General features: G+C 43.0%; 2 protein-coding genes across 4 annotated transcripts in view; both read right to left on the bottom strand.

Annotated features, from left to right (window-relative positions):
• The window catches only part of LOC112224229 (anthrax toxin receptor 1), a 32,555-nt gene extending 20,542 nt beyond the window's left edge, over positions 1 to 12,013 (bottom strand). The window contains exons 1-2 of the mRNA XM_042305937.1: positions 11,275 to 12,013; positions 3,808 to 3,879 (exon numbers count right to left, since the gene is read on the bottom strand). Coding sequence (XP_042161871.1) covers positions 3,808 to 3,879; positions 11,275 to 11,432 — 230 coding nt within the window. The 5' untranslated portion in view covers positions 11,433 to 12,013. The remainder of the gene's footprint in view (positions 1 to 3,807; positions 3,880 to 11,274) is intronic.
• Positions 12,014 to 16,384: 4,371 nt separating this feature from the next.
• LOC112224212 (retinol-binding protein 3-like) lies at positions 16,385 to 24,528 on the bottom strand. 3 transcript variants are annotated; one of them, XM_024387620.2, is made up of 5 exons: positions 24,457 to 24,528; positions 18,280 to 19,574; positions 17,894 to 18,084; positions 17,553 to 17,695; positions 16,385 to 17,412 (listed from the first exon to the last, which is right to left on the bottom strand). In XM_024387620.2, the coding sequence occupies exons 2-5, from the start codon at positions 19,462 to 19,464 to the stop codon at positions 17,084 to 17,086; spliced, it is 1,848 nt and encodes a 615-aa protein (XP_024243388.1). In that variant the 5' UTR covers positions 19,465 to 19,574; positions 24,457 to 24,528; the 3' UTR covers positions 16,385 to 17,083. The 3 variants fall into 3 exon arrangements, with proteins under 3 accessions (XP_024243388.1, XP_024243387.1, XP_024243389.1); XM_024387619.2 differs by having other exon boundaries at positions 24,424 to 24,511; XM_024387621.2 differs by lacking the exon at positions 24,457 to 24,528 and adding an exon at positions 21,274 to 24,353 and having other exon boundaries at positions 18,280 to 18,594.
• Positions 24,529 to 25,599: the final 1,071 nt, after the last annotated feature.

The following is a 25,599-nucleotide window of genomic DNA, read 5'->3' as shown; positions in this document are numbered from 1 at the left end:
TTCATGTGATACTTGAGTGACAAACATTACAACAAAGTCAATGGGCAAAACAAATGTTAGCTGACATGTGCTAGTTGATCTGGACATTTCTGACAAGTTATAAATAGCTCTCTAAGGTCTTCAATGACTGACGACAAGAGGAAAACTGCTGACGCATTACCCAATTTAGAAATTGCACCTTGTGCATTCTACGATTACAAATTTCAGGAGTAAGTTGAAAGCCGGACTGCGTTCCTTTTTTATGGGGGGGACCACTGGTGTAGATCAGCATGTTTGTGCAATGACTACTTAAATGTGATTAGGATCCTCTGGGAAACACAGACCAACACGTTGGTTCCTACCCTGTCATAACTCCTAGCTGGCTTTTTCATTTGTTGTCATGCCAAACAACACAATCATTCTATTTCTATGATTCCAACAGTTCACCCAAGTGTTTTGATCTATATTGCAAGTCAAATCACAATTTTTGGTTGAAAAATTGCAATTTGTCTTTTTTTTGCCCATATCGTGCAGCCCTACTAATAATCTTGGTAACTTTACAAGTATATGCAAACATCTGGTGGCACAAAAATAAAGTCAGTCTGGTTTTAGACCCCATCATAGCACTGAGACTGCACTTGTGAAGGTGGTAAATGACCTTTTAATGGCATCAGACTGAGGCTTTGCATCTGTCCTCGTGCTCCTAGACCTTAGTGCTGCTTTTGATACCATCGATCACCACATTCTTTTGGAGAGATTGGAAACTCAAATTGGTCTACATGGACAAGTTCTGGCCTGGTTTAGATCTTATCTGTCGGAAAGATATCAGTTTGTCTCTGTGAATGTTTTGTCCTCTAACAAATCAACTGTACATTTCGGTGTTCCTCAAGGTACCGTTTTAGGACCACTATTGTTTTCACTATATATTTTACCTCTTGGGGATGTCATTTGAAAACATAATGTTAACCTTCACTGCTATGCGGATGACACACAGCTGTGCATTTCAATGAAACATGGTGAAGCCCCAAAGTTGCCCTAGCTAGAAGCCTGTATTTCAGACATTAGGAAGTGGATGGCTGCAAACTTTCTACTTTTAAACTCGGACAAAACAGAGATGCTTGTTCTAGGTCCAGAGAAACAAAGAGATCTTCTGTTGAATCTGACAATTAATCTTAATGGTTGTACAGTCGTCTCAAATAAAACTGTGAAGGACCTCGGCATTACTCTGGACCCTGATCTCTCTTTTGACAAACATAGCAAGACTGTTTCAAGGACAGCTTTTTTCCATCTACGTAACATTTCAAAAATCAGAAACTTTCTGTCCAAAAATGATGCAGAAAAATGTATCCATGCTTTTGTTACTTCTAGGTTAGACTACTGCAATGCTCTACTTTCCAGCTACCCGGATAAAGCACTAAATAAACTTCAGTTAGTGCTAAATACGGCTACTAGAATCCTGACTATAACCCAAAAAATGTATCATATTACTCCAGTGCTAGCCTCCCTACACTGGCTTCCTGTCAAGGCAAGGGCTGATTTCAAGGTTTTACTGCTAACCTACAAAGCATTACATGGGCTTGCTCCTACCTATCTCTCTGATTTGGTCCTGCCGTACATACCTACACGTACGCTACGGTCACAAGACGCAGGCCTCCTAATTGTCCCTAGAATTTCTAAGCAAACAGCTGGAGGCAGGGCTTTCTCCTATAGAGCACCATTTTTATGGAATGGTCTGCCTACCCATGTGAGAGACGCAAACTCGGTCTCAACCTTTAAGTCTTTACTGAAGACTCATCTCTTCAGTGGGTCATATGATTGAGTGTAGTCTGGCCCAGGAGTGTGAAGATGAACGGAAAGGCTCTAGAGCAACGAACCGCCCTTGCTGTCTCTGCCTGGCTGGTTCCCCTGGGATTCTCTGCCTCTAACCCTATTACAGGGGCTGAGTCACTGGCTTACTGGTGCTCTTTCATGCCGTCCCTAGGAGGGGTGCGTCACTTGAGTGGGTTGAGTCACTGATGTGATCTTCCTGTCTCGGTTGGCGCCCCCCCTTGGGTTGTGCCGCAGGCGGAGGTCTTGGTGGGCTATACTTGGCCTTGTCTCAGGATGGTAAGTTGGTGGTTGAAGATATCCCTCTAGTGGTGTGGGGGCTGTGCTTTGGCAAAGTGGGTGGGGTTATATCCTTCCTGTTTGACCCTGTCCGGGGGTGTCATCGGAAGGGGCCACAGTGTCTCCTGACCCATCCTGTCTCAGCCTCCAGTATTTAGGCTGAGCATCCCGCCAGGATGCTCTCGATTGTGCAACTTCTACAGATGCACAATCGAGAGCATCCTGGCGGGCTGTATCACCGCCTGGTATGGCAACTGCACCGCCCTCAACCGTAAGGCTCTCCAGAGGGTAGTGAGGTCTGCACAACGCATCACCGGGGGCAAACTACCTGCCCTCCAGGACACCTACACCACCCGATGCTACAGGAAGGCCATAAAGATCATCAAGGACATCAACCACCCGAGCCACTGCCTGTTCACCCCGCTGCCATCCAGAAGGCGAGGTCAGTACAGGTGCATCAAAGCTGGGACCGAGAGACTGAAAAACAGCTTCTATCTCAAGGCCATCAGACTGTTAAACAGCCACCACTAACATTGAGTGGCTACTGCCAACACACTGTCAATGACACTGACTCTACTCCAGCCACTTTAATCATGGGAATTGATGGGAAATGATGTAAATATATCACTAGCCACTTTAAACAATGCTACCTTATATAATGTTACTTACCCTACATTGTTCATCTCATATGCATACGTTGATACTGTACTCTATATCATCGACTGCATCCTTATGTAATACATGTATCACTAGCCACTTTAACTATGCCACTTGGTTTACTACTTATCTCATATGTATATACTGTACTCGATATCATCTACTGTATCTTGCCTATGCTGCTCTGTACCATCACTCATTCATATATCCTTATGTACATATTCTTTATCCCCTTACACTGTGTATGACAGTAGTTTTTTTTGGAATTGTTAGTTAGATTACTTGCTCATTATTACTGCATTGTCGGAACTAGAAGCACAAGCATTTCGCTACACTCGCATTAACATCTGCTAACCATGTGTATGTGACAAATAAAATTTGATTTGATTTGATGCTGCGGTAGTTTATGTGTAAGGGGGCTATGGTCAGTTTGTTATATCTGGAGTACTTCTCCTGTCCTATCCGGTGTCCTGTGTGAATTTAAGTATGCTATCTCTAATTCTCTCTTTCTTTCTCTCTCTCGGAGGACCTGAGCCCTAGGACCATGCCTCAGGACTACCTGGCATGATGACTCCTTGCTGTCCCCAGTCCACCTGGCTGTGCTACCAATCCAGTTTCAACTGTTCTGCCTGTGATTATTATTATTTGACCATGCTGGTCATTTATGAACATTTGAACATCTTGGCCAAGTTCTGTTATAATCTCCACCTGGCACAGCCAGAAGAGGACTGGCCACACCTCATAGCCTGGTTCCTCTCTAGGTTTCTTCCTAGGTTTTGGCCTTTCTAGGGAGTTTTTCCTAGCCACCGTGCTTCCACACCTGCATTGCTTGCTGTTTGGGGTTTTAGGCTGGGTTTCTGTACAGCACTTTGAGATATCAGCTGATGTACGAAGGGCTATATAAATAAATTTGATTTGATTTGATATCTTCTTCATGAGATGTTCCTATACTTCAAAAGTAAGTAGGATTCACGTTGGCTCAATATGGGCTATATCTCAATCCATTACAAAAAAATATTTATTTCAACACATGATGTTGAAAATATTTTTCTGACGTTCTCTTACCTGATAAACTTTTCAGCTAGATGCTCCACAAAGGAGTAGATTTCTATCCAGTGGTTTTTGACACTGCCAGATCTTAGAAAGGAAGATAAACAGATGAATACTTAAGTCATATGAAAAACTGTTGTTTTAAAACCACACTTTACACATTTCCTATATGTTTATCCAACACCTCCTAGCAAAGAAATTGTATGCAAAATATAAAGTGAACACACACAATCCTAGCATAGATATCATTATTAAGCGGACTGGCCTAACAATGTGTCACAGAAAATCTCCATTGATACAAACTAACTCCATGCGTTTGGGAAAAGGAGGAAAGTAGGTTAGGACACATCTGAGGACCAGTCATGACTAATTTAGCAAACTGCCCAGCTCAACTCCCATGGGGCTGAGGAAACAGCTCTGAGCCTCCCTGAGGGACCACAGTGAAGAGCTTCATTTCCTCTCAGACCCACGTGTGAATGGAAGGAAGAGACCTGGCTGGGGGTTGTGGCGGTGACTCGTTACTGAAGGATATAAAACATGGGAAATAAGCTAATTGGTTGAACTGAACCAAACCACACCCGTTAGCTGATGGCTGAAGCAATAGCTTGAAATAGGACAAAGCTACTGACAAAGCCGCACATGGATGTCACATAGTTCTAATCTGGGGCCAGACATAACATTCATTTGTTTCCCAGTTTAGTCTCTGTACTGGTTTCCTGGTGTACATTTTTTGTTGTTGTTGTGTAGGATAAGCATACATGATATACTTAGCAGACAGAGAGTTGTGTATATTATTTTATAAGCTATCTCCCTCCCTTGTTCTTGTTTTTCCCTCCAACAAACTTCCTGTTTGTCCAGCACATCAAGGCATTGCATCCGTCTGAATCAATGCACCCTGTGAGGGCAAGACTTTTCAAACTAAACAAGCCTTACCCAAATAAAACTTGTGGGGGAGTCCAGCTAACGTCTTATTGGATGTTCAAAAAATGTGTTGGATAAACAGTGTTCATCTGACGTGGCAACACACAGTTGGATTGGCCTGACTTGATGGAAGAGACAGTCTGTCAGGGATGCAAGTTTGTTTCATTACAAGGGGAAAATGCTGCAACTCAAAATGGCTTCTTTCATGTACTGTACAGTCATATAGGGATAGTGTTTCAGTGTTTTTCTAAGACGGGTTAAGCTAAGAACTCCCGCCTCGGATATTTTGTGCATTACGATGGATATTATTTGTGTTGGACAAGACTGTTCTCTGAGGTACCAGGCAGTCGTGGGATTGTGGCCGAGCTTGCAGTTTCCTCACCTGTATAAACAGCATTAGGAAAGGAAGTGGGCTATTTTCTTGTAAGATCCTCGTTGAAAATGTTTGTGGTACCTCTTCTTTGATGTAATTTTAATAGACTGAGTCAAACCATTACAGCTCAAAGGTTTGGGTTTTGTTCATGTAAAATGTTTCGGAAGTTGTTAACCCAAGCTTCAACAGCTTTGTTGACTAAAATGATTAAGGACTTGACAACAGGAGTGGGCGATTATATCATAAAAGGACTGAGTATATGTTTCCTTTTCCTAGTGTATTATACAATTGATAGATCCTCTGACTATACTTATATATAGAGAGAGAGAGAGAGAGAGAGAAAGAGAGAGAGAGAGAGAGAGAGAGAGAGAGAGAGAAAGAGAGAGAGAGAGAGAGAGAGAGAGAGAGAGAGAAAGAGAGAGAGAGAGAGATCGGGGTAACATTAGGACAAGGGATAATTAAAGCAACGTGTTGGCTTTTTATTCATGTCATCTGCTAGGGGAGGCTGAAAATATCCTTCGAATATGTACAGTCCAGTGCCTTGTCTGTCAGCCCAAACAAGTGACAAAAGGCCAAAATAGATCAGCATCCTCAAATTTGAGGGACCGGTGAGGTCAGTGCTCTGACCAAGTCCTTTAAAACTGCCCTGGGGAACAACAGGATGACTGATGCTACGCGAGACCTTCACATTAGACGACCATCTTTCCTGTCATTTTTTTTTGTCTTGGCGGTGGTGTGCACACTAAACGATGTGGCACGATGTGGGGTGGGGGGGGGGGGTCACACACTACGAGATTCTTCCTTTGGTCGTGACGATTCTTGATACCACGCTGTCTCGCTAAAACAAGGATGTGATGTGATAGCTGGAACTAGCTGTGGCTCAAAGCAGCTTCGTAAACATTTTCAGTCAAACATTCACACTTGCCATTCAGAGTTGAAATATCTAGCCAATACATTTGGAATTGAATGACATTGTGTGTAAAGACTTTGTCAGAGATGTAACGATTTGACACTTTGGGCAAGTACAAATGCATACTAATGATGGTCATGGCTCCTGCTCGAGAGTACACATTCTGGGTGATGCAATACAATGCGTCATCTCACTGGCTCCTTCTCTGGAGAGCTCTGATTGGCTATTTAAAAAAAGATATATATATTTTACCTTTATTTAACTAGGCAAATCAGTTAAGAGCAAATTCTTATTTTCAATGACGGCCTAGGAACAGTGGGTTAACTGCCTTGTTAAGGGACAGAACGACAGCTCAGGGATTCGATCTTGCAACTTTTCGGTTACTAGTCCAACATTCTAACCACTAGGCTATCTGCTGATCACCATTCTAAAAATCTTGTCGTTGCATATCTCACACTACAAGAGCATTGCAGATTTTGTGCCCATCCAACATGTCGAAAATATTTGGACTTCTGGAACTGCTCAAAAATGGGATCGGTAGCCCTGAGATTGCATCTCTGAGGGCTACTCGGGACGCCCGCGCGCCCCAAGTAGGCAACGACATGGGGATTTTGTCTCCAATCTCAAAAACTTGTCTGGGACAGCTAAATTGGGGCCAAAACCGTGTAGTGTACACCCAGTTTGACAGGCTATGGTCTCAAGGCCACAAGCAACAACTATGTCTCTACTTTTCTAGAGCATTTGATTTGATTGCTTTAGCTGTACTGTATCCAAACACCTCATGGCACTCGGGGAGGCAACATGGATCATTAAACAGACCATGTCAGGACTGTGCTAGATGTCAGAGAAAGTATTCATTATTTTAAACAGCCCGGACGACCCGGAGTAAATACATTTTATTTTTAATCAAGCCTTTCTTTATGCTGACTGTGTGAAAACGCACTGCTAGAACCAGCCAGATGAAGTGAGTCAGGGAGAGAGAGAGAGAGAGAGAGAGAGAGAGAGAGAGTGAGTGAGACAAACAGACAGAGAGAGAGGGTTCAGTAGGTCTGGGCCAGGGGTCTAGGGGAAAAAGCTCCATCAGGCCAGGCGCTCAGTAAAGGCGATGGGCTCTGCTCTCACGCGTGTTGAGAGGAAAATTCAACACCATGAAGCTAGTGTCACATTCCAGATGGGCCTGCATGGTAAGAACCACCCCAGTCTGCGACCAATTAACTGACTATGCATAGGGATTTGTACAGAGAACCCACTAACCTACTTTTAGCTTGAGGCCTACTTGCTGTGTACTAGGCCCCCATCTGCAATCTTTATTTTCTCTCTCCTACTCTCTCTTTTTCTTGAATATTTTGTCTCTCTCTCTCTCTCTCTCTCTCCTCTCTCTCCTCTCTTTCTTCTTTTCAAAATGTTCTCCGGGTGCAATATTTTCTCGTCTAAATAAATTACTGCCATTCAATGACTGCAATACCTTTAAAATGTCTGTCTCACTCGGGTCCCTCAACACACTCGGAATTCTAGACGGTATGATAACATTTAACAGGGCACTTACTCCTGCAAAACACACGTGCCAAAAGCTACTTCTAGCGCTTTATGGAGGCCAAAGAGGCACCATGGTCCTGAATAGATCAAAAAGCGCATTCCACAATGAGAAGGTTTTGACATACTGTATTTCAATTATTTATAGACTTCAGCTGTAGTCCGGTTGGCTTGGACTTTTTAAATTATCATGACTTAACATCCAACTTCAATGTTGTTCTGGGAGAAGAACAAGAATGACGAAGACTTGAAAAGGAGGATAAAATGGCTGCTATATGCAGCGACCATTGGGAAAACACAAGTGCCAAACATAACTGTTTCCATTTGTCCCTATCGCTTGATCAGAAAACAATGATGGGTCGTTCCATATGAATTCAATCACTTTCTGACCGCACCCCTTTTGAACGGAACCTTCCATGCATGTTTGTCCATAGTAGAAGCGGCCAGAAAGTGACTTTTTGGAACTGAATGCCAAAACATTCTGGAGATAGAGGTGCTCAAAGTTGACCCATTTTGAATACCCAACCCCTACCATTAGACCTCCATGTCTTCATCACTGGAAAAGATAAACAGTTGAGTTTGATATCATTTTTAAAGCTTACAAACAATTTTATAATATCTTAAGATTGTTTTTTATATAAATGAACAATTATGCAATATTTTAATCTTCAACAGCAATTATGTAAAAATGTGTAAACTCAGATTTGTCTTATTTTCGCATATGTTCTAGTTTAGACCCTAATTTACATAATCTGAGGTGTTTGTGTTGTGCCTTCCATTGGTTGAGACACAGCATAACTCTTGAATACAGGGTGGGTGTCATTTCAATCATAGAAAGATAATTAATAGAATGGACCTATCCCTTCAGGTCACTGCAATTTAGCTGGTACACCATTTCAATTTCAAATGTAACTTCCAATGACAACGAAAAAGATGGCCGCCGGTCTACACACTGTCGAATGTCAACTTGAATGGGAATGTCTAATCTAGTATCTATATTTCTATGATTTCAATTGGTTCCCTATGGAAGATTGACAGTATAATTTAAAACAGCAGATATTCCCACTCAAATGCACATTAAGACTAGCTGTCGCCATTGGCGTCGGCTAATGGAAACCTAATTTTAAAAAACGCAAAATAAAAACATTCTCTGATGTGTGAACATTCAACCATCTTTGTCAATTCTACACACATTTTAGTACATTTATCAAACAAAACATGACTGACACCCACTCCTGTATTCAAGAGCACGCCGAGTCTCAACCGATGGTGGGCACAACACAAACAACTCTGATGATGCAAAATAGGGTCTAACCTACAACATAATGTATATGAACATTAAAAAAAATAAGAGTTTACGTGTTTTTAGATAATTGGCTTTATAGGTAAAAAAAGAAAAAGAAGTAACATTTGTATTTTAAATACATTTTTGTTCAATAAATTATAAAATACTTTGACATCTTTCTTTGGAAAGCTTTCAAATGATATCATATGGATATCTAATGGTAGGGTGGGGTATGCAAAACAGGTCAAACTTTGAGAACCTTTATCTCCTGAATGTTTTGATATTCAGGTCAAAAGGGGTTACTTTCTGACCACTTCTACCGTGGGTAAACATGCATGGAAGGTTTTGTTCAAATCAAAAGGGCTGAAAGTGATCAAAATCTTATGGAACCACCCTGATATCTGTGGAAATCTGCTAGAGCATCAGAAGAGCTTCACGCATCATGATCCTGTTTCCTATAAACGGTGAATGTCCCGTAGGCCAGTGTTTTCGCGTCCTACAAGTGGTAAATGCGGGTGTGCCAGTGACAAGTAGCCTAAGTGAGGACAAGGAAGTTATTTTAGCAGACCAAAGATAAAACTAGGGTGTTTCCCCATACCATCTGACGAGAATTAGCTACAGTGGTGGGTAGGGAGTGTGTTTTGAGGATCTTTATTGTGCAGAACATTTGGCATCAGTACCGGTCTGTGGTGCTAGAAACATGCCTAAAACAATCCCTTTGTGTTGTGTTCCTTACAAAACTGCAGGATAGGGCCTACCAGTCTGATTCAGCACAAACTCATACCTCTGTCGGCCTATGATACGCCACAACATAGGACGGCTTAAAATTGGTTCTCTTTGATCCACCATCCATTTGGACCCCGACAGTAATGATACATGATATCCACATGGTCCATTTTCCTTTATTCAGTGACCAGTTGGCTGGGGGAGATTTTTTCCATAAACTAGTCATTTATGGACTGATATTCAAAGAAACTCGAGACCAAGTTGCTGTAGACTAATTGTAGCCCGATGAAGCATGACAAGAGGCAGGAGTTTTTACCCCTGACCTGGCCTGGAGAAAGAAACTCTTGGTCCCGCAGAATATACAGTAAATAAGACACAGAATTCTTCCAGCTCAGGAAAAACTCCAGACCCTAAGCATGACTCAGTAGCCAAGCCACTGTACAAAGGTCTATATCCTGTTAACCTCCATACATCCGGTTAACCTTAATCGTAGGTCTGTGCATCTAATAAACAGCTCAGGCCTGAGGGATGAGGGGATGTCCCTAATGAGCGGTTCGGTTGTTTGAAGTCAGGAACCTCAAACAGTGGCACCAACATCCTCAACCAGGGCCACAATATATCAAGGTTTAATCATACATCTACTATGAGCTGTGTTGATAAATGACATTCTATCTAAAAAATATGCTTCTGACCTACTACATAAAGGCGCTAGGCTTAGGCTATAGCAGGACAGAAAGGTCTGTATAGTCTACTTTTCTCTCCTGAGACAGTGAGAGAGGCCTGCTGCTGGTCGAGCGTAAGATGTTGGAACCACAAAGATTTTTCCTATGTGGGTGGATAGGAGGAAATGCATGAATTGGCCACTCTATGAAAACTATACTCCTGAATGTGAGTTGTAGGTAGTCATGTAAGGACAGTGCAGACTGTGTCTTACTCCCCATTCTTTAATGTGAAAAAGTAAGTAGTGGACCTTGTAAAGGTACCCGCGGGCATGCACAGATCATGCTTCCCCCATTAGGACAGAAGGAATAAAAAAAAAAGATACAGAGAAGTATATGATCACTTGTACTGCTTATTCAGCAAATGCTTCGAACCAACCGAAAGCATTTTTGAGCAAAATAGTACGTAACATCATCTGGATATGTATGCAACAAAAGTTCAACATTCACCCTGTGCTACCATTTCTGTCAAGCCGTCTACGCACACCGAACGCACTGCCAATGCCTCTGCAAACGCAATGCTGCAAAGGCAAACGCAGCGTTTCATTGGAAATGAATGTAATTCTGGTGTACCAAAATGCAATGACGATGTCGGTGTGTTCGATGCATAGAGTCCGCCTCCGACTGCATCACCACGCACACTACTGCCTGTTGAGTAATGACTTTAAGGAGGTGAAAAATGAATTTATCAAGTTAATTTGTGAGCAGCCTATAAAGGTTCTTTATCCCTGCCTTGTGCAAAAAAAGAGAAAGGTCAGACTTCACAGAAACAGCTGTAAGCGCTGGAATAGCTGATTTACATTACTCATTATTTGTAAGTGCATTAACAGTCTGCAACGTTGTAAAAACACTCAAACTTTTGTATTTTAACTTTTGATTTGACTTGAACAGTGTAGGCTATGCTATGGACATGTGTGTGTAAACAGAGAAGCTTGGCATCTCAATATAACGGTATCTTTGGTTTATTTAGCCAATGCAGTATAATAATAAATGTGGCATTTTGATAGTAACTTACTTGTCAAGCACAAAATACAAGTCGAAAGCCCCTTGACATGTACTTTCCTCCTCTTCTTTATCTACTTGTTCTGGTTCAGCATTGACGGATGCTAAAGTGAACATAAAAAATCCAAGGAAAAGTAGGGCGAGAGACATTTTCATCAAAAACCTCGCCATTGTTCCCCACGAAAAGGTAAATTCCTCCAAAAGCTCAATCGGAAAAAGTCAATGCCGTCTCACATCCCCAAAAGTGTTTTAATTACTTCTCTAGGCAGAGATGCCCATAACAAAACAACACACGGTCAAAGCTGTCGAGATTGTTGTTGCACTCAGTTTCCAGAAATTACTGCCTCCCTCCTGGCAAATATTGGATGGTCGATGAGGGCGAGAAATACCATAAAACTTACGGCACTTTGTTCTCCTCGGGAAAAAAATATGAAATAATTTGTTCAGAGTGATTTTACTATCCGATATAAACATAGAATCCTTTCATATTCGTATTTTTTTAAATGATAGTGTACTAGGCTTATTTCATAAACAAATACAGATGTCTCACTGCGTTAGAATAGATAATTCACAAATTACGTTTCCTGTCAAATTGTCAAAACGAGTTTTAGTTTAAAAAAGCAAAATGGAAACGGGCAATGCAAAGCAATGTTAAGAACTGGGAGCTTGGGACAAACTTGGCTGAAATGAACCAGGTTTCATATTTCTGCCAGGAGAGAAAAAAAATTCCACCTTGCGCCTCCCTCTCAAGAAGCTAAACTTTGGAAAACAGGCATGAAAACAGGCACGGACAACGAAGTGATGAGCTGAGCATTCACTGATGTAGTTATAGAAAAATCCCATCTGTCCTGAAAGTTATTGTAGCCCAGTAACTCAACTCGGCAATACAAATGTAATCATAATTTACGAAATCATTACGTATGCCTACTTGGTATTTATTTGATAAACAAATCTCAGTGCTATTTCCTAATTAGACATGTCATCCTAGCGTGAGCCAACCGACATAAGCGAAAGATCAGGCAATACACACCTGACCTAAACTGGACTAGCAAAACGACAACTGTTGCTACATATTTATGGCAAATTATTTTTTATCCTTGTCATATGAAGATAAATAATGAAGAGAAATTAGAGATAACAATGTATCGGTGCTCATCGGCCATTGGACATAAACATTACACCACAAGTTGGAAATCACAAAATCAACAATGAGTGGTTTGGAAGGAATCAGTCACAGTGGCTGTGTGGTCCCACATCTGGGATTAAGGGGCTCTTTTCCAAATTTAAATTATTAACATTCAACATTGGCCATGCTCGGAACTGCGAAACTTGACTTCAGTGAGTTCAAGACAATATATCACTAGCCACTTTAAACAATGCTACCTAATATAATGTTTTACATACCCTACATTATTCATCTCATATGTATACGTATATTCTGTACTCTATATCATCTACTGCATCCTTATGTAATACATGTATCACTAGCCACTTTAACTATGCCACTTTGTTTACATACTCATCTCATATGTATATACTGTACTCGATACCATCTGCTGTATCTTGCCTAAGCTGCTCTGTACCATCACTCATTCATATATCTTTATGTACATATTCTTTATCCCCTTACACTGTGTATAAGACAGTAGTTTTTTTTTGGAATTGTTAGTTAGATTACTTGTTGGATTATTACTGCATTGTCGGAACTAGAAGCACAAGCATTTCGCTACACTCGCATTAACATCTGCTAACCATGTGTATGTGACAAATAAAATTTGATTTGATTAGATTAGATTTTGATTTCATTTTATTTGACAACTGGGATGTAATATGCCAGGGAGATACTGTAGCCAGGGTATGCCAGGGTATACTGTAGCTAAGAAAGTCATACTAAGTGTATGTTGTGTAGTAAGATGTTAGTAGCCAAATGTGCCTCACCCTAACTTTTTGGTCTATTTACCCCTCTTAATTTCGCTTACTGTTCTGACTTGGTGGTGCACATTTAGCCAATAACCTGTTTTAGAGAAATGTAATCATCGAATATTGTAAGAGCTTTCCTTGTCTGTTTATATGCCCCTTTTATTTATCCTACGGTTCTGTCTTGGTGTACAGAATCAAATCAAATCAAATCAAATTTATTTATATAGCCCTTCGTACATCAGCTGATATCTCAAAGTGCTGTACAGAAACCCAGCCTAAAACCCCAAACAGCAAGCAATGCAGGTGTAGAAGCACGGTGGCTAGGAAAAACTCCCTAGAAAGGCCAAAACCTAGGAAGAAACCTAGAGAGGAACCAGGCTATGTGGGGTGGCCAGTCCTCTTCTGGCTGTGCCGGGTGGAGATTATAACAGAACATGGCCAAGATGTTCAAATGTTCATAAATGACCAGCATGGTCGAATAATAATAAGGCAGAACAGTTGAAACTGGAGCAGCAGCACAGTCAGGTGGAAGTTGAAACTGGAGCAGCAGCATGGCCAGGTGGACTGGGGACAGCAAGGAGTCATCAGGGAGAACACTGTAAGAACTGCCCATGTTCTCAATTCTGTTGCTGTACATTTCAAAAGAGCTAAACAAATAGTTTTATTGTCTACGTCTGTCCTAGCTATTACGGATTGCCTCCTATCCCCTTGTCGTCCCCTTTATGCCATTGTTTGTACATCTCAATTGTCAGTAGAAACCACATTTGTTTAAGCAAGTCAGCCATATCAGCTATGTTTTTTTTAAAGGCAGTAAATGAGACTGAATGGACTGTTGGGACAGATTTATGTAGGCCATTTGTGGGCACCGTTTGTCACCATTGTAGTGCAAATAATGTGTTTAGGGCTGTGTTGTATAGTGGCTTTGCTGGCAGGCATCCCACATCCCACTTGCCACTGAATCTACCTCACCTGTAGTCTCGCATGATCATCCTTTCAAGGCTATTCTACCCATAGCCTAATGCATGGAAGGGCTGTGGCAAAGGTCAGTATTTTAATTGAGGGCTCTCTCCCAGCGGCATCCCACCCATTAGGGCGTTAGGGGAAACACCCCATAAAAATATATATACATTAAATAATGGATTATGTGTCAAATTCTCATCAAAGTGTACATTTTCCTGTTTCCAAAATATATAGTTTAAACCAAGCTGTTCAGTTACCTACTACTCTGCCCCTCAGTGACTGCCAGCAGTAGCCCCGCCTCCGTGGGCACATAGGCCATGCGAACATTGCTTGGATTGTTTCTTCGGCTCTTCGCGCCAGACCAGTAGCGGATTTAGGTATAGGCGACATGGGCAAGATGACGCCGTGGGTGGCCGCCGCGCAATCCGTTTTCTATCGCTCATTTGCACATCACGTCAATGATATCACGCGGGGGACTGTGGGTCAATTAACCTTGTCAGAGTGGGCGCCCTGGTTCTAGGGGGGGGCATACAAGCTAGACTATTTGTGCCAGACGGCTTACTTCCGCCCGTGAGACTAGCTCTGCTTTATCAGGTACAGATGGCTCTAAAGCAAAAAGCAGATTGTAATTAACTTCTAAATAAATAATAATAACACTCATGGGAGCCTGGGACCTGATAAACCACACAACTACATCCAAAGGCAGTCAAAGGACAGGGGTCTAAAGTAGCTAGAGTTTGAAAACGTATTTCTGCCATGCTGCTCTGTTGACAACTCCAACCACCTCACTCCCCCGGTATTTTGCCAATCAGCGGCCGCCACTGCTCTCTAATTTGACCACTTTGCTGCTTTGCATGCTTTTATTACAGCATATATGCCCACAATGTTATATGCACAATGGATGTATGCTTCCCTAGACAAACAAAGTTAATTTATTTGTTCAGGATAAAATCTTACTCACTGTAAGTTAGGCTAATTATACTGTTTTCAAACACAAGCAGCCATCCATTATTTTTAAGCATGAGTCTTCACTAAGTCGTAACCCTTGTTTACTTGCCCTACCAGTTAATTAGCACTTTGGAATGAAGTGCCTATAGAATTGGCATGTAATTACACAGTTAGAATGACATGCAATTGCTGGGACTGTAATGAACACATAACATGTTGATTTGCACATTCGTATCTTCTCTCCGTTGCCTACTGGAGGTTTTCAGTGTAAATATTGAAGAGCCAAGCAGGTAGGAGCTGTGTGTCCACAGTATTTAAGCCATAGCCAGCAAGCTGATACAGGTACCACATGAGTCAGCTGTAAATCAAAGCTACGCCTCCAGAGACAAGCAAAACAAGCGTTATCAAATGAAAGTGATGACTGCAGGAAAACTGGACCTAATATCTCCCAATTCTCCCGCACACAACACACATGCACGCATGCACGCACATACACAGACACGCACACACGCACACACACATACACATACACATGCACGCAAGCACGCACACGCACACACACACACACACACACACACGCACGCACATGCAGCTACACTAAAGCTACTGTTTGTGGCCTGTGATCAGCCTCATCAGGAGTAAATCCTAATACCCCCTGCCCCTCGCTTTCCACGTGTTTATGTATAGTTATTCCCTTACTTACTGGATCCTGTTTAACTCCTTGTGTTTTGAAAATACAGGTCTTTGTGTCTGCCAAAAGCTGGCCCACTCACTGGATATCCACTCCCAGTGACCAGTATCTGTGTGCCTCTGAGGTGTTACAGCGACGTTCCTGTTAGAAATGAGCTGCGCTGCTATCTTCTGGAACGAGACAAAGGGAGTACATTGAATTGTATTGTATTGTATTGACCGTACCTCCTCTAACATAATACTAATACACTATGTTTGTGATAACAGGCCAAGTTGAAACTGGAGGAAGAAACCAGAATGGTTAAGTGTTACTTGAACTGAGAAACTTGCTCTGGGAAGGTATACAATTCTAATCTGAATGAAATGTGCTGAAATGTTAGTTTTTTTGCTGCAGGGCTGATATATAGTTTATCTCACTGGTCTGTGTAACAATGGGTGGGATTGATTCCATTTGAGGTGTTAGTGTGTTGAATTGAGAAAATCTGGTTGGATTTGTAGTTATTCCATTGTTGGGCAAAAACGTGTTTGGTGTTATATAATATAATAAGCTGCTTGACTTTATTGATCCACTCCTAACCTCTGATCCACAACATATATACTTATTCTTGTGTTCTCAATGACTTTATTGTGTCCCACCATTGGAATTCATGCAACCCAAATTGCCTCACATGGAAAGTCACTATGTATGAACACAACACTTCTTCCCATACACAGCAAAAAGACCCTGCATCAAATTAGAGAATGCACCCCCAACAGACAGAACAATTTGTTTGTAAAGGTCCTAAAAAATGGTACTCGAAAATATATAAGAATATCAGAGGAAAAGCAATTATGTTTCAACATTTGATTCAATGCACCTTTTTAAACTAGTTTCAGCTTTCATGTTCTTGCGCAATTTACAACTCGCGTTATTTTGGACAGTCAAACATAGAAGCTGCTTTGACAAATCTTAGCCCCAAGGCCAAGAGCTAGTGGATCAGTAACACAAACACATTCGTAGTTTATGAACCACTTCTTTAAGAGTCACATTTCAGTCTAGCATTTCTTAAATCCGTCTACAATCACAGTAGTTTTTGTAAGTAAAAACTACAAGTAAAAAAACACCACAATCTTGTTCATAATCTCTCACATATTCTTGCAAAATGAGAACACTACAACAGGCTACGGTAAGAAGGCTTAGGTGCAGAGGCTGGCTCCCTAAACTTGGTCAATGAAGTGCATTGAACTGTACCCTAAATACTTCGTTCCTCTGAGAACATAAGATCTTAAACCCCTTTGGCTGCCAACTTCCCCGGTCAGGGAGTTCACTTCTTAGCGCCGGCGAAGTGCTTGTTGAGGATGCCCTTGGCAGTGTCCAAGGCTGCGTCGGCTGGCACAGGGATGTGAGGGGCAACCCCAGCCCCCTCCCATGCGGGGCCCTGCGTTGTATCTGAATGGGTGGTGGGGATGCTCAGGAACACTTCACTCTCGCCCACACGGAAGGTCTCAGGGGGGTGGGAGGCGCCGTTGGTGGTCTCGCCCACAATCATGGCCCGGCCATGCTTCTTCATGATGTAGACGAACTCCTCGGCGGCGCCGGCCGTGGCCCCGCTGGTCAGGATGATCAGGCTCTTCTTGGTGCCGTACCTTGCGCCTGAGAAAGAAGACGAGTCATTTTTTTTATCCCTGACGTGCTCTATTCTGCTGACAGCCCACAATTATATTCTGCTTTATCCAAATTGATAAACTCGCTATACAGTAGCCTACACATCATGCAACTGGGAAGTTCATTACCAGTGAGCTCAGACAGAGACCACAGCTCCGTAGTGGTGCCAGAGGGTCTGTCGTACAGTTTGTCCAGCAAGACCTGCTTGTCTGCATCAAAGAAGTAGGAGCAGAAGCCTGCAATGGCAGTGGTGGGTCCGCCCACATTGTTCCTGCAAAAACACATTCAATATGAAAAATTATAATTTAGGAAATAAAACCTTTCCATATGGTTCAACTGTTCCAATTTACCCCAACTAAATGGTAAGCCACTCTCTAACTCTGTTCATTTTAGTGAACATAAATATGTTTCCGGTAGTTGCTATGCTCATAATTTGAGCTTTGATTTTCACTATGAAGAGATGTCCTACCTGAGATCAACAATCAGAGCATCAGTGTTAACAACTTTGTTCCACACATGCTCCACGATGATCTGGGCAATGGCCTGAACCTCTTCGAAGTCACCAAACATGTCAAAGCGCAGGTAACCAATGTTGTTCTCAAACAGATCCGTGTGGAATGAGACCTTGATCAGCTCAATAAACATCTCTGGAGATGGATTCTGAAATCAACATAAATGTCTCAAAAATATTCCCCATAATTGATATGCAATGTTATTTTATTGAAGGTCTACTGAATTCAACAGACAATTGTTTCAGGCAAATATTCATTTAAAAAAAGTTATCTTGATTGACATAAAAGTATTCTCAATAGCTAAATGTTTTACATAGGCTAGAATTCAACATTATTTTCTTACCATTGGTGGCAGGGCTGGGATGTTGTGGGTGGTCTTCAGGCATTTGTCTCCGGACAGTGTCATGAGGTCAGCGGAGAGTTTTGTCTCCAGCTCCACCTTTGAAGATATCAAGTTGTAGTCACCGCTCGTTGCCGCCAGCTTCTCCGCAACGTCCGCTCCGACATTCTCAAAGGCGTAGTTGTCGGCCACCAGAGCACCAGTAGCCTCAAGAATGGCAGGGACCTCGGCACGGAGGTTAATGATATTAATGGCAGCGGCCAGGGCATCTTCAGCATTGATCTCAACATCGGGCATCACGCCGGCGACCTCCCAGGACTTCCCTGTGATGGGGTTGACGGACATAGCCGAGGGCACTGTGACATAGAAGTCGGTGTCCCCAACCTTGATCTTTTCGATTTTCACGGACCCGCCAGCGGTTTTCTCTCCGACAATGGTGGCCCTCTTGAGGTTCTTCAGACAATAGGCGACGTCCTCTGCAATTCCCTTGGTGTTTGCACTGGTCAGGATGACGAGAGGCTTCTTTGTTCCGTACCTCTCGCCCAGCAGTGTGGGCATAGACCACATCTCGGTGGTGGTGTTGGTGGGACGGTCGTACACACTGTCAATGTGAATCAGAGGTTCGGCATCAGTGAAATAAGACACAATGTATGGGATGCCCGACAGATCCCCGCTGCCTGTGTAGCGAAGGTCAAAGATCAGAGCGGACGTGGGCAGGATCTTGTTCCAGACCAGCTCCAGGAGGAGGGTGCCAATCTTGTCGGCCAACTCCTCCCCGATGATGTGGTCGATCCTCAGGTAGCCGATGTTGCCCTCCAGGACCTCCAGCTTAATGGAGCTCTGGAGCACACCGATGAGCTGGTCTGGGGGCAGGGGTGGCAAGGCAGGGGCCACCGCTGGGACGTAGTTGGGCTCATGGGAGATGACCAGCCGGGTGTCACTGATGGTGCTCTGGACCCCACCGGTCAGGACGGAGGCGAGAGTGTCAGGGTCGGGAATGCTGAGGATCTCTGTGTTGCTGCTTGCAGCGTCAATGGCCTCCTGCATGCCAGTCAGTTTCTCCGGGGAGCAGTAGTTGTCCAGGAGAATTTTAGCCATGCTGACAATCAGGTCGGGTGCGAAAGCGCTGTGGACAGCCACATTGCTGAGGACCAGCACCGATGCCAACAAGAGGAGAGACGTTGCCATCTTGGTGGGTTTCTAGATAGCAGTAAACCACAGTAGTAGCCACTCTGCGGTGGAACGTCCGTCTGCAAAGTGGTCCTTGGTCAAATGAGACCTTTTTTCCTGAAAGGTTTCTGTTAACACACACATAAGAGGATTTTCCTCACAATAAACCTTTAATCTTCTTATCTTGAGTGCTTTGGTAAGACAATAACAGGCCAACAATGTAGGTGCAACATATTGCCCAAGATATAGATGTTCAATGTATACTTGTTGCTATGCGTGTGAGGTAAGGTTTAACTAGACACAAATGTCAGTTGAGATTATGCTTGGTGGAAATATTCACATCACTGAATGTGTTATACATTTGTGCATGTTTTTCATTTGATGAATAAGGCTCACTGATTGTAGATCAGCGTTAATTAAATAGATCATTGTTTTCTGAATTAATTATTACTTTGTTTCTACCTTAAAATCAGGCCTTCTGTTGGTCAGCTAGTTGATGTGAAGTGTAATGTTGCCTTGAACTGTATATTTTGACAAAAGGTCCTTATACCATACTTAGGCCTATAATCTCTCACTCGTGCTGCACATGATCAATCAGCATTATACTTAGAACATAGAACTTATTATTAAGAACATAGAATTTGAAATAGTCAAGCCTTCCACCCCCTCCTCTCTCTTAATGTGCCGTTGGCTGACCCTAAGCATGATGGTCTGTAAATATCACATTGAACTCGAAATAGTTCAGTCTCGGGTAATAATAACTCACAGGTTTATTCAACAGTTTATTCAACAAGTGTTGATTAGAAATGGAATAAAACTTACCCGCAAGCAATAACATTTGCCATATAGTTAGATTCAACCTACTACACCAGTATATAATAGATAATGGGTGTTCCTCTTCTGAAGCTATATGGCCTCTATTTGGTCATGACACTATTCACAATCAGTTGATATTTGATATCATTGATGCTACACAGTAGGAAAACTGAGCACAACAGTTCACTACAGGTTTGTATGGGTAATGCTCCCTCTACTGACTGTCTGAAGACTCTTCTACATTATGGCAATATGATGTTTCACTCGCAACATGACAAATTACATGACTTGACAATTGACAAAAAGGACAAATAAGAAATGCATTAACAGATTCATATAGAAAGTATTTGCATTAATCGGATTAAATACATGATGATAGTATAATGAAATGAAATGAAATATTAACCCTTTCTCCTCACACATATTTAGGCCAACAGCAAATGTAGCTCAGGGAGATAAAAAAAAAGAAGACATTTAGATATTCATGAAATATGAACAAGAGGATTTATTTGTACATTTCTCATACAAAATGACGCACAGGGATTTTGGTCAAATTCATCGAAGGCAACTACTTTCATCCCAGACCTGCAACAGTCAAGGATCTCTTTATTAAATTAGTTTATAATCATGTCCAAAAAGAAAGCTTTCATAAGGTGCCTTAAGGATTACTAATGTGCAATCTACTATTTAAAGACTTTCAACCTTATTTTGAAAATATTTTTTTTTTTTTACAAACTTCGGGGTGGTTATGTTATACCACAGATATGTCCGATTTCTGAAAAATAATTATAATAAATAACATTTCTGTCAGAAATCACACACGACAAAAAACATAATTCACAAATACAGGACAAACAAAGTAAACATTTACAGGAAAGTGAAACAATAACATGACCATTATTTCCCTTGATCTCGCTTTAAAAGCCTAGCTGCAATGATTCTCTGTGCAACACTCAGAGCATCATTTGCCTGAGCAACAACGTGTGGCTCGACCCCGGAAACACTCCACACTTTCCCAGTAACAGCACTCAAGACCACCTGGTTAGGTATGGAGGCATACAGGATACTGTTCCCGATCTGGTAGGTGGCACTGGACAGGGACCCTCCGATGGTCGGCTCCCCGATCACCGTCGCCCTGTTAAGGTCCTTCATGGTCCGCGTGAATGCCTCGGCAGCCGACCCAGTCATGTGACTAGTGAGGATGTAGATATCCTTGGTGGAGCCGTACCTCTGACCCTGGATCTGAGGCAGGGTCATGACCTCGGTCATGGTGGTTGTGGAGCGATCAAATACGGTGTAGAGGTGCCTCAGGGGCTCAGCATCGAAGAAGTAGGTGCAGAGGAGTGGGATAGCTGTGGAGTAACCACCTGTGTTGTATCTCATGTCGATGATCATTGTGTCCGTGTTCACCAGCTTGCTCCACACCAGTTTAATCAGCTCAGGGCCGATGGCTCTCATCACTTCTATGTCTGCCATCATGTCGAACCTGAAGTAGCCCACGTTCCCGGGCATCACCTCAATCTTGAACAGCGCGTCAATGATGTAACCCACCTCCTCAGCTGTTGGGATTTTTGGCATGTCATGCAGAGACTCGGGTTCGATGTCGCAGTAGAATATGTGCAGCCGGTGGTCACCTGATGTCTCCTGGAGGTCAGCTGTCAGTTGGGATGCCAGAGACTCATAGTCCACCACCGATCGATACGAGCCCTCGGCCCATTTGATGAGCAGCACTCTGCTGACCTTGTTGGCAACCTCAGGGATGGCGTAGTGTACTTCCAGGAGCTCCCCCGTCCCCTCCACCAGTGAGCGAACCTCCCTGTGAAACTCTATGATCTCATGGGTGTGGTCAACGGCCTCCTCAGCAAGCACTATGGCGTCAGGGACCACGCCTCCACCTAGCCAGCACTCCCCGTTGTTGTCTATGATGTTTATGAAGGGGACGGTGATGACAATGTCGGTGTCTTCCACCTGGAAGGACTTGGAGTGCATCAGGGTCCCAGATGTGATTTCCCCGATGACGGTGCCACGGTGCAGAGACTGCATCAGATAAGCAAATTCCTCCCCAGCACCAGCAGTATAGTAACTAGTCAGGATGTACACTCCCCGTTTAGACCCATAGGGTGGGCCTGGGAGGCCGGAAAGCGTGTTAAACTCAGTGGTGGTGTTCTGGATCCTGTCGTATAGGGTGAAGAAGTGGAACTGTTGTGACGGGTCTTGGAGGAAGGAGAGCAGGATGCCCATGGAAGCTGAGGACCCACCTGTGTTGTATCGCAGATCGATGATGAGGTTCTCTGTGTCTTTGAGGGGCTCCCAGATTTTTTGGGCAATCTGCTCTCCTAATTTGGCCATCACTGACACATCTCCAAACTTGTCAAAGCGGAGATAACCAGTGTTTCCAGTTAAGATGCGTACTTTGAAGACTGTATCCACCAGGTTTGTGAGAAATGCTGGATCGTTTGGTATGTTCTCAGGTTCAAAGTCTTCCTCAATGATAACCGGGTGATCTTGGGTCAGTTTGATCAACAGACGAGGGTCCTCTGACACAGACTGCAGTTCGTAGTTGATTTTATTCGCCAGGTCCTCCTCTGAAATGACAGAAAAAAAATCGGTGGATTCCAGATGTTGAAGGAGAGCCGGTACTCTGTCTGTGAATGAGTAGTACTGCCTGATGATGTCAGAGACGCTCTGGACAGCGTTTGGAATGGCACTCCTGACAGCCAGTAGATTTTTGGCATTGGCAACAGCCTCCTTGGCATTGATATTTACAGAGGGAGATATTCCACTCACTTCCCAGCTTTGGCCTGTTATTGGGTTCACTGACCTGGCCACAGGAACTGTGATGTAGAAACCAGAATCTCCTATTCTTATCTTCTGCACTTTCACTGACCCCCCGGCTGACCTCTCTCCAACAATTATAGCCCTGTTCAAATGCTTCAGAGTGTAGGCGATTGCCTCAGCTGCACCCATAGTACGCTTACTGGTTAATACGATGAGGTCTTTTCTCTTTCCATACCTCTCTCCCATGATAGATGACATAGTCCATAGCTCCTTAGTGGTGTTGGAGGGCCGATCAAACACTGTGTCAATGTGAATGAGAGGTTCTGGGTCGGAGAAGTAGGAGATGATGAAAGGGACTCCGTCCAGCTCCCCAGCTGTGCTGTAGCGCAGATCAAAGATTAACGAGGAGGCGTGGGTGACCTTGGTCCAGATGTTCTCCTGGAGCAGCGGGCCAAGCTTGGCTGCGGTCTCCTCCCCTATAATCCGGTCGATCCTCAGGTAGCCGACATTGTTCTCAAGGAACTCCAGCTTCACAGAGTTTCTGACCAGCCGGATGAGCTGCTCCGTGGGTAGAGATGGGAGAGCAGGCGGCATCACTGGGACAAAGTTTGGCTCGAAGGACACAGTCAGCCGAGGGTCATTGAGTGCACCCTGCACGCCAGCCGTCAGCACAGATGCTAAGGTCTTGCGGTCAGATATTTTGAGGATTTCTCCGCTGTTGATGGCTTGCTGAATGGCCTCCTGCATCCCGACTAGATTCTCAGGGAAGCAGTAGTTGTCGAGGAGAATTTTCGCCATATCCAGCACCAGAGCTGGCTGGAAAGAAGCGCTGGAGTAGAGAACATGGCAAAAAAGCACCAGCAACGCTTGTGAGAACCGACTTACTGCCATTATGGTGGAGAATGTTATATTTGATCTGCGTTATCCTGCTTTTTGGTCCATTCATTCAGAGGGACGGTCCTTTGTCAGGAGAGAATGGTTTTCACCGGCAGGTTTCGGACAACAACAACGACATAAGAGGCTTCTGTTCTCAATAAACCTTTAATCGTATTATCTGCGGTGTGTCCGTCAGACAAACACAGACAAATGTTTTTCTCAAATTGGAGATGTTACATCGAAGGTATTATGAAGTAGGTATTTGGGTATGCCAGTACCTTTTCTAGTTTTACTGTATTTAATTTGTTGTATTACTGTAAAGAACGAGGCTTCTGTCGGGATGTATTTAGTTTTAGGCATCAAATCAAATAAAAAAACCTTCGCATCCCATATTCTTTATTAGAATTTCTATGAAATGCTCTACCATGTCATGCACATTTTCTTTAAAAAAAAAGAGGATGAGATAGAGAAAATAGATTAGAGAAGATTGTAGAGGTCAAATACTACCTGATTAGTATGAAAGCCCCACGTGAAACTCACAGTCAGTTACAAGGCAGTGTGGTTCGGCCAGGTGGAGATAAGGTTCAGGCTTTATGAGGTCATGTCTGGGGCGAGTGGATGAGATGATTACACAGTTTGTGTTCACGTGTGTACATGTGATACACTGCCTTGAACACGGGATTTAGGATGAAAACCAAAGATTTAGCAGAAGTGATTATAAATATGAACATGGACTATCATTAGTTTGAAAATACTCACAGTGTATATTCACAATTTACATTTTTTTACTCACTGATTTTAATGACATTTCCACTGTGTTCATTTAGGCTGGAATATCATTTAAGGTTGAGTGAGTTCAAAACGGAAATTTAAAGGCAGGCTAATACAAGCCTTTACAACACTGGGAATTTTTACAACACATAATTACGCAACCACATATAATCGTATGCTGCAGCACAGTATGTACGTTAATCTCACTTTAACTTCTAATACCCAGTCTTACATAAGCCCGTCTGGTGATTCTTTGTGACCAATCAGGACCTGGAATCTCATTTTAAGACTCCACTCCCGGTGCATTGCTCACTGCGTCATTTAAGAGGGCATGTTTGGCACTAATATGGATAGAGGGGAGGTCATCAGGGGGAGGAACTCATTTAGGCAATTGTGGTCTCGGTTAATTAGGCTAAAATCAGACGTCACGTAGTGTTTTAATGGAAAGGTGGTATATTAAGACTGGGCTTTATTTGTTTTTATTGTCAAGTGGTGATGTAAGTGTCTACATCCAGACTTTTTCATCCCCTCCTGACAAACATTAGCTTCATTAGGAGGGGACCCATCACCTCTGATTAGAATACATTGATGTGCATTGACCATAGATAGACATCAAATTCATTGTGTCTTTCCCATAATGGCGTTTGTAAGATAATTTTTCTACGAAGGGTGCACAATTCCACCTGGAGTGTGTTGTTTGAACAACTATAAAGCCAAGGTTGGCGCTTTACTGCCACCTGCAGTTATGGAATGTTTGCTCACGAGTATAATTCATTGGCTGATCCTTCCTGGTGACCTGGATGGAATTTTGTGATCCTTCCCAAGCCCATAGGAAATCCCACTCAGTTGACTACTTCAAAATGGTGGAAGTCCTCAATGGCGCTGCTCGTGCTAAAATGGACTTTTGGGCAC

The sequence above is a fragment of the Oncorhynchus tshawytscha genome, linkage group LG25 (assembly GCF_018296145.1).
Source record: "Oncorhynchus tshawytscha isolate Ot180627B linkage group LG25, Otsh_v2.0, whole genome shotgun sequence".
In the NCBI taxonomy this organism is placed as follows: Eukaryota; Metazoa; Chordata; class Actinopteri; order Salmoniformes; family Salmonidae; genus Oncorhynchus; species Oncorhynchus tshawytscha.
This window is presented reverse-complemented; position numbering and strand designations above follow the sequence as displayed.